Source organism: Cibotium barometz, chromosome 12 (genome assembly GCF_041138505.1).
Source record: "Cibotium barometz isolate CiBa-2024 chromosome 12, ASM4113850v1, whole genome shotgun sequence".
NCBI lineage: Eukaryota > Viridiplantae > Streptophyta > Polypodiopsida > Cyatheales > Cibotiaceae > Cibotium > Cibotium barometz.
The window spans coordinates 23418194-23428172 of NC_141057.1; the positions used below are offsets into that span (position 1 = coordinate 23418194).

At 35.9% G+C, this 9979-nt stretch overlaps 1 protein-coding gene across 1 annotated transcript; it reads left to right on the top strand.

Annotated features, from left to right (window-relative positions):
* The first annotated feature begins 819 nt into the window (after nt 1–819).
* On the top strand, nt 820–7898 carry LOC147633194 (fatty acyl-CoA reductase 2, chloroplastic-like). Its single transcript, XM_086806226.1, has 9 exons — nt 820–1871; nt 1990–2293; nt 3443–3543; nt 3664–3925; nt 4280–4441; nt 4720–4801; nt 5377–5637; nt 5723–5847; nt 7454–7898. Exons 1-9 carry the CDS (start codon nt 1190–1192, stop codon nt 7617–7619), a joined length of 2145 nt encoding a protein of 714 aa, XP_086662352.1. The 5' UTR covers nt 820–1189; the 3' UTR covers nt 7620–7898.
* Nucleotides 7899–9979: the final 2081 nt, after the last annotated feature.

Sequence of the window (9979 nt, forward strand, 5' to 3'; positions counted from 1 at the left end):
AAAATATGTAAATATACCACGTGAATTCAAATAAAGGGGTTCTTTGATTCAAAATTTTAAGGTAAATTTACATAAATACATCTATAGAAGGGGGCTTGTTAATTGATTTTGGGAAAAAAACCCGTAAGTCCATAAAGAAAAAGGGGTCATTTTATTCATGAAAAGTTCATAGGTAAGGGGGTTTTTTTAATACTCCTTGAACGCACACGATACAAAGGGTTTCTTAGTAGTGCACCCCCCAAGTGGCTACCCAAGTTGTAGATGTAAACAGTGCTTACATAACCCGATTTGTAGTGTAATTTTTTTGTTTGAAATTCAAAAATCCCGATTGGAATTTTATATTGCCTTTAATTTTAAGGAGTTAAATTTGTACTTTTTAGTTATAAATCCTAACACTAGTATGATTTCTAGTGATTTTCAAGTCTGAATCTCAGTTAAGCCTAAGCATTGCCTTTAATTTTAAGGGTTGAAAAAAACATTTGTTTCTAGCACTGGATTTGCAAATGCTTGTGAAAATGCTAAGTTTTATAACAAGCGAAAGGGCCTAGTTAACTAGGCCATGGGAAGGCTACCTAAGATAGGAGCCACACACACAAAGTCAATAACCAGCTACCACCGAATAGACAAAGGGGCAACATAACAAAGTCAATAACCATTCACAAATATAGTTAGATGTCGCAAGTGGTCAACCACCAAGTCACATACTCACGTCTTTGGTGGCCAAATGTTCACCTACCCATCAATTTATTCATCTTGTGAGATCCTTCACGTAAAGTTTGTTGTCTTTACCACCATCAACAACAAAAACATTGGGACCTTAGGTCAAACGCTCTTCTCACCCCTTGTCCCAAGTTCCTGGGGTCTTTGGTGAGCGAGTTTAACGTTGCATTTACTACATTAGCAGCTCACCTTGGCCCTTCAACTTCACCAACCTTGCAAACGACTGCCTAGATCTAGCCTTTCCTGCAATTATCACTTTGTTTCCATCAATAAATCAAAGCACAATCACTAGCTTAATTTGTAATCCCAATCCTAATGACTACCTTGATTTGATTTTTTTATCTTAGTTCTTCTTGTGTCCACTGTTATCCCCTACCCCATTAATGCAAAGCCTGATTATTATATAACAAACCTTACCACCACCATCTTTACATATCCACTTGTTCTTCCATCAAATTTCTCCGTCTTCATGGATCTTTCTTTCCTGCGTAATGTTGATCCGCCCTGCGGGCACTCTCACTTCAACATTCGAGCTTCAATGCACTCAGAGGAGGTTAATTACTACCATGGATTATACCATAGTGTCACTAAACCCTTGATAATTTGGAGGCCACCTGCACGTCTGGCAGTAACGCATAGAAATATAAAATTGAAGGCTGATTTGTGGAAAATTACACTCTCTAAATTGGAAAACGACACTACTATGAGTGGAAGAACAAAGCAGGATGATACAGATCATACAAGGAGGAGCACAAGTTCTGAAAAAGTAATTGATCCATCCATTAAAGTTAATGGAAAGGTTGTGAATGGGGTGCCTTTCTCATCCGAGAAGAAATCCAAAGGGCCATTGGGTAAGGGTGGTGGTGCAGGCGAGAATTCGACTGGTTTAGAGCAGCTTGTTGCAGACGAAGACTCACTTGCTGCAGAAGAAGTAGCAGCTGGAGCTGAGCTTCAGTGGGCGACTAGCTGCAGCAATCCTGCAATAATGCAAGACGCGCAGGTGAGCAATAATTATACGAGAACAATGCAAGATTTCTACCTTCGAGAGGCTGCAACAACGGCCGGAAGAAAGGAAGACGGACTTGGCATTGTGGAGTTCCTCAAGGGGAAAAACATATTCATAACTGGCGCCACTGGATTCCTTGCAAAAGGTATATAAATATATATATTAATATATAACACTAATTACCTTGTTTTCTGCTTAAATTGCTTCTTTCCTTAATTATGTGTTCTTTTTAATAGTTGAGTTAATAAGGATTTGCCATGCAGTTTTGGTCGAGAAAATATTAAGGGTGCAACCAGATGTAGGCCATCTGTTTCTTCTGATAAAAGCTGATGGCATCCACTGTGCGAGGAGGAGATTGAAGGAAGAAATCATGGACAGTGGTCTCTTCAAGTTTCTTCAGGGCCGCTATGGCCAATCATACGAAGAGTTCATGAAAGAAAAACTCAGTCCTGTTGTGGGTAATATTGCCATGGATAATCTGGGCATGGACCGCCACACGATGGACACACTCGGGAGCGAGCTTCATGTTATCGTCAATTCAGCCGCCACTACGACTTTCGACGAAAGGTAAAATACCGTTACAAATACCAGTGTGAATATATATTTGTTTTTTTTAAATTTAAAAAAATAAATTTGCAACCCACACCTTTGCTCTATAAAAAAAAACCATCTAAAAAAACATATTTTTCAACCAATCAAAATAAGGATGTCTCTTAAATCTATCCGGTTTTTGTTTTGAAATCTCTACCATATGCCGGATTTATAACTAAAATATTTGAAAATTTATTCTTTAAAATAAGGGTTAAAATTTTTACCATTTTTTTTCACTTTGGTCGATAAAAATACACTAGAATGTCGTTTTTTTGGCTGGTTTTATAACTAAAATATTTGAAAATTTATTCCTTAAATTAAGGGCTAAAATCTCAACCAGATTTTCATTTTTTTCAAGCACTCACGCATACATGTATGCCCCCAACATTGACATGTGTATGAATCGACTTAAAATATATATAACAATTTGTCACATGCAATTATGGTCTACTTTTCTTTTTTGGTGAAAGGTACATCAATCTTTTATACAAAGTAAAAGAATAGATTTACAATAGAATACATGATCAAGCTTTCAAATATCATCCTTTTTTTGCCATCTAGGTAATTACCCTCTTATGTTATTTAGCAACAACTCTTTCCTTGCTATAGCCACAAATGTCCAATTGGCTATAATCACAATGCTTAAAGAAGCTTTTTTTGAAGTCAGTGATGAGGAAACAATGGTTTTCAATGAAAATCCTATGATTTGCCCATTTTATAATTAAAACTATTAAGTTTCATCATTTCTCTTAAGGAGAAGTCAAAATTTGATCAAATTTGTTGAGTTTCAATCGGTAAGAAATTCACTTAACGGATGCTAGTTTTTTTCGAGCACTACTAGGCATCATAAACCTTCTTAGTATTTAATACTAGCCATGCCAAAGAAAAAAGGTTATTAAATATGCATGAAAAAATAGCATTTCTTCACCTAAAGGCCTTTGCTCATTACTTTTGAAAGCAAGACACTTAGTTTTAGTGCAAATAAAAAAGTAGAATATTTGAATTTACTGCCTCTCATATGTTCATGTGCTTGATATTTTAATCACTAAAATATTATACACATGTTTACTCTCGTATCTAATTTTTTAAATCAATATTTACTTAAAACTTTACCACTATGTGTAGGTATGACCATGCTCTAAACCTAAATAGTAAAGGAGCTCAAAGGATTGTGGAGTTTGGCAAAAGTTGCCCCCATCTTCAACTTCTTATGCATGTATCTACAGGTAAATGTCATGTATCTTGTTTAATGTTTAATAATGTACATTCTTTGTGGTATGTATATACATTTTATATTTTTTTTGATGTATGCTCACAAGGCCATTGGTTTTGCTCTGGGCCTACAGCTTTTGTCAATGGGAAAAGAAAGGGAATTGTTCGTGAACAAAAATTCAAAATAGGATGTAGCATTGCTAATGAGACTCTTGAAAAAGAAGAAAACATGACACCAGACATCAATGTGGAAACAGAATTGAGCCTCATTGAAAAGGAAATAAGTGTTATTTTGAATACATCCCAAAGCGATGTGAGCTTGCCCTTGGCACCACTCAATGATCATCAGAAAGAAAAGTTTCTTCTAAAAGCCATGAAGGAGCTAGGTATGGAGAGGTAAGGATATCACTTTGAAATATGTATATCTAAATTTAGTTAACGAATAATATCATCATCTGGAATTCTCGTGATCCTCAAGTTATCATGAGGTTTTTAAGAGTGATATTTTAGTAGTTACAAATTGAATCTATTTTGTAGAAAGTATTGAATGTTAATAATTTAGTTTATAAATTAGGTGACAAAAGTCAGTGCATGCACATGTGTGTGTGTGTGTGTGTGTGTGAGAGAGAGAGAGAGAGAGAGAGAGAGAGAGAGAGAGAGAGAGAGTATAGTAGTAGTAGTAGATTGGGGGTGGGAAGGAGTAGGGGGGGAGTTATGCCTTCAATTTTCTCATTAGTAGACATGGTATAGGGCAAAGCTTTTTGGCTGGCAAGATACATATGTTTTCACCAAGGCTATGGGAGAAATGTTGATTGATAGCATGAAAGACCAAATACCAGTGGTTATTATTAGGCCAAGTGTGGTGGAAAGCTCCTTTAAAGAGCCATTTCCTGGGTGGATGGAAGGCAATAGGTATGTACTTCTCATCAACATTGTTTAATTATATATCCAGTAAGTAACTTAAGCATTCTTTGATTAAAACTAATCAATTGGTATATGGATCTAATTATGTTTGTTTTGTAATACAATAAATCCAATCATATTCTTTGATTGAAACTAATCGATTGGTATATGAATCTAATTATGTTTGTTTTGTTATACAATGGATCCAATCATATTCTTTTATTGAAACTAATCGATTGGTATATGAATCTAATTATGTTTTCATCATGTTGGTTTTGTAATCTAAGGATGATGGATCCAATCATTATCTCCTATGGGAAAGGACAACTTCCAGGATTTCTTGTTGATCCAAAGAGTGTTCTAGATGTGGTTAGTAAAATTGCATTGTTTGTTGCAACTCAATTCATTTATTAAGTATATAATTACATCATATATTATCTAAGGTTAGAGGTAAAATGTATTATTATGTTATATAAATAACACATCATAAGGCTTGAGATATAAATGGCTTGAGAGAGAGAGAGAGAGAGAGAGAGAGAGAGAGAGAGAGAGAGTCAGTAGGAATGTCATAGTATCTAGTCCATACTATGCATGATGGAGTTGATGGTTTATTGTCTTGTGGATGACTACCATGAGGTTATAAATTGCACTTTCTTATAAAGTGAATTTGGGCATGTTCCTGGATTCATCTAGGTATATATGTATATCGGTGGGTGTGTCTATACATACACATATATATACGTGTGTTGCATACATACATGTACATACATACATATATATTTATTCTCACACACATATCTATATACATACACACATACATACATACACATATATATATATATATATGTGTGTGTGTGTGTGTCTCTCTCTTTATTACATGCATGAAACCTCTCCCATAATGCGTATAACTTTATTTATGTGAATCAAACGATTCTGTGGAGCAGGTGCCAGTAGACATGGTGGCAAATGCGATGCTAGCCGCCATGGCAAAGCATGCGTGCAAGCCCGGCTTAGAAGTGTATCAAGTGGCCTCATCAGTTGTGAACCCTCTCGTATTCTCTGAGCTTGCTAGACTGTCACGTGAGCATTTTGAAGAGCACCCTTTCCTGGATAGCGGAGGAAAGCCTTTGAGCGCCAGAAAGCCCCAGCTATTTCAAGACATGGATAGCTTCATGGACGCTGTCTCTAACTGTTCCGATATCAAGGTATGACAACAAGTGAAGGCAATTTAATTGAGTCGTGTTGTTAATGTTGCTCTCTCATAACACGCTTGGACCTTTTCATTTCTAGGAAAAACTTCAATCCAGCTCAAATGCGAAGTTACTCAAACGATATCATCAGCTCAGCCTTAAAATGAAAGAGCAAGCGGCTTACCTCGCTAACCTTTACAAGCCTTACACATTCTATGCTGGGAGGTGGGTGTGGGTTTTAGGAAATTTTGATTGCTTAATCTCTCTTATATATATATATATTCATACATGTATATATGTATATATATATATATATAAATTATATTTCAAAATTTTCAATAAATCTTAAAGCATAATAATCTATAAATCAATAATAAGATAATGACTTGTCTACAAATAACATTTTTGTCTCTTGAAAGATAGCATGAAATATCTTGGAGGCTATGTGCAAGTACATGCCTGTTTGGACCAAAACTTAAGACAAAAACCATAAAGTAATACAAAGACCAGGAAGGTCTTAAGCCAAATACCTCGTCCAACAAAGAAAACTTCCTACTAGCCTAACCCTCAAGCTTATCTACAATGCCATGTATCATATACATTCACTACTCCTCCCCATGAACATATATTGATGTTTAGGTAGAAAACCTTGGATGAGGGCTTTTCCATCAAAAAAAAAAAAACAACCCATTGACATGCTGCCCGAACTTTCATGAGTTACTCGACCCCTTTTTCCTTCAACTGTGTTGCGGTGAGCTCATCTGTGATCCACAGTTTGGTACCCTTCAAGTTCTTGGAATGCTTTAAGAATATCCACTTTGCTACATTTGTTATCAAAGGTGAGGGTTATGTGATTGCTTGTTGATCAAATCTGTTATTATGGAAAGGTTCCACTTGATTGTCGGGGTTGTGTGAAAAAAGTTCTGCTCCTTCAGCTTTGGCATGTCCTTCTACTCCCATGAAACTCATGAGGAGACTGCCATGGTTCCATCAATGGTGCTCTCCACTCCATGGCCTTGGTGAGGATAACCCCACCACCGTGTCCTCTCGCAGGTGCTCCTTCATAGATGCATTCTCTTCCCACGAGAGGGTAACCTGTTAGTGGAGGTACTCCGTCCACTCATCTTGATGAGTACCCAGAGAGCTTCTTCTTGCCTTTGTCTATAGTGACCGCTTCGACCCTTACACTGTCTACCTTGTTCTTCTTACCTTACACTGGCGACGGGCTGCATCGAGCAAGGAGACGGTGAGTTGCATGCTAAAAGAAAAAAAGATAGAGAGAGAGTGTGTATATATTAACGCCTATGAGACCAAATACTCATGAAGTTGTTCCTTGAGTACAATATTTCATCTCAAAGTTTATTGAGTTGTTTGAGTAAGTACAAAGACCACTGTCTAGAGAGAGAGAGAGAGAGCTGATGGACCACACCAAACCCATACGATGGCATTAAAGTGTAGGGAAATGGACCTTGAACTGAGATTTCACTAGACTTAAATCCAAATGCATAAACCACTATGCGAGTGTGCATGCATGAGAGAGAGAGAGAGAGAGAGAGAGAGAGAGAGAGAGTCCCAATGTTTTATTTTACAATTGGTCTTCTTCTTACACAAGTATGTGTGGATGTGTGGAGAGTTTATCTCTTTTAGCTATACTTCAATCTTTGATTGTTTCTATCCTCTTTAATATCATATTTTGTGATTTTGTTTTGTTCAAGGAAATATAGAGACTAATAATTATTCTTCTCCCATGGGAGTTAAGAAAAAGTGTAGATGAACTAAAGTCTAAAATTTTGCTACTTATTCACATCTTCCTTACACTTTCCTTTTGCAGATTTGATACTTCAAAGACTCAAGAGCTATATGTAGAGCTCTCAACCCAAGAAAAGCAGCTCTTTGGCTTTAATGTGAACGAAATTGATTGGGAGACCTACATCAAAAGAATACACATTCCTGGCTTACGGAAGCATGTGCTCAAGGGTCGGGGCTCTAACATGTGAATTCAACAAAGTAATCATTCCATTCTGATTGCATTGCTTATATATATCTTATATACTATAAGATGTATATAAGGATCCTTGGATGCATTTCTTATTGAGATGTCTTATTACCCATATCCACTTTCACTTAAGTTGTGGTTTCTTTACAGTGTTCATTTCCCCATCAAAATAACTAACAACATTTGTAATTTTTTCCTAGGAAATTAGCTCTAGACTCCTTTCTTGTTGCTACTATATTTGTACAAAAAACATTTTTAGCATCTGCACATCATTGATTCTTTTCTATTGTTCTTTTATTTTTCAACCTTGGTCACATATTTCTAATAATGTATCCTACTCATTTGGTATAGTTATATAAAAAAAAAGTTAGACCAAAACTAATAAGTCAATGGTTCTTGAATGGTATAATTCAAGTCACATTGCTTTCTAATAAGGCTTTTCTGACTATAGTAAGATGCAATCACCTAAATTTATTATAAAATGGATAATAAGGCTTTTCTGACTATAGTAAGATGCAATCACCTAAATTTATTATAAAATGGATAATTTTTTTTGAAAAAAGAGATGAGTGCAAACAAACCACAAAATATAGATCTATAATTGTAAAGTATTTTAATAGGTGTGCTACATTTTTTTAAAGGCAAGTCATCAAGTCATGGTGGGAGAGCTCTACACATGTCCCAAGAATGTATTCAAATTTGTTCTCACTTCATCAATACATTCACATATGTAATACACCCAAATACTTTTAAGTGAGACACATCTGGTTTTATGCTTGTAAATATAATGAACAATTGCAGTGGGGGTCCTATTCTCATAACATACACAACAGTTGCTATATTGCTTCTGTCTAAAAATAATCTGACATATTCTTTTCATACATCAAGGCACGTGTCACTTCTATAATGTGTCTATTTTCCCTTTCTACAACATTCTATTGCAGAGTGTACCTACATGTAAATTATCTCTTAATCCCCTGCTTTCTCAAGAAATCACTAAATTCATTAGGAAATACTCTCCCCCACCATTTGATCTCATGCCTTTTTCCTTTTCAACGAAGGCTTTAAATCTCAGAAACTGAGAAAATACCTCACTTTTCTCCTTCATAAAATAAACCCACACTTTCCTCGTATGATCTCATCAATGAATGTAATATAATACCTAAAACCTACAATTGTTGCAATCTTGGATGATCCCCATATATCCGAATATTTAACATTCCCTAATGGTCTTGCACTGACATACTTTTCATGTGGGAAAGCATGTTTGGTCTCCTCATTAACATGCTTCACATACTTTATACATACCATTAACCTTAAACGTTGGCAAACCTACAACAATATTTTGGGCTTGCATAGACTTCAACCTATTGTATATTCTTATGACCAATTTGCCTGTGCCACATATCAATATCTACAATGACATCTGTCTCATGCGCAAATATGGATGCCTTCACCTCCAACATAAACATCGTGCCATTTATGTTACCCTTTGCAACCAAGCAACATTGATTTTTGAAATCTTCCACAAAACATCCTTGAGGATTAAACCTCACTCGCAAAGCCTACTTAAACATCTGTCCAAAAAAAAATTTAGGCTCTTTGTAAAATTTGGAACATGAAGTATATCTCCTAAGTACTTTATTTTGCCATCCTGTATAGACAATGGTACTTTACCAACATGTGCGATGGGATGTGTAGTATCAACACATGTTTCTACATAACTTGGTTTTTTCATTTTTTGCATGTCTCTAAACCACTCACCATGACTAGTCATATGGTTAGAGGTGTTAGAATCTACGTATCAAACATCTCTAGAACCTGACACAAGATTTGAGCATATGCTACATCACAAATAGTTGTTTTTTTATATTATTACCACCCTATTTACTTGATGATGCATAGTTGTCTTGTTGTAATTTTTCACTTTTAATCTTATTCTAGTTTTTATAGTAATCATTTGCTATGTGCCTTGGTTTACCATTGTAATAACACTCTATGTTATTTGCACTCTCTGATTTCTTTGCTAGGGCCACCACCTCGGCTCCTTTGGCTCTCCTTACCTCTAGAGTGGTCTCTTCCACGTGTTTGTACATTTGAATCCTATTGCACCTCTCCCTCACACTTATGTCGAGGTCAAAAGGATATGAATCATCATCATGATTATTGGAGGCATGGTTACCATGGCCATCCAATGAACCACCATCATAGCCATCCCATGAGCCATTAACATATACATATAGATCATCACCATAGATGCCCTCATACGTGTCATAACCCATAGCATATTTGGCATAAATATCCTCACATGGATCACAATCATTTGCATCCCCGCTATCATCCACATTATTATCATATGGA

What these genes read in the sequence shown, in the direction of transcription:
- LOC147633194 (XM_086806226.1), top strand. Translation starts at nt 1,190, where the DNA reads ATGGATCTTTCTTTCCTGCGTAATGTTGATCCGCCCTGCGGGCACTCT. An exon ending in AAGGAGCTAGGTATGGAGAG is followed by an intron (nt 3,926 to 4,279) that starts GTAAGGATATCA and finishes GACATGGTATAG; the next exon opens with GGCAAAGCTTTTTGGCTGGC. An exon ending in CTAACTGTTCCGATATCAAG is followed by an intron (nt 5,638 to 5,722) that starts GTATGACAACAA and finishes TTTCATTTCTAG; the next exon opens with GAAAAACTTCAATCCAGCTC.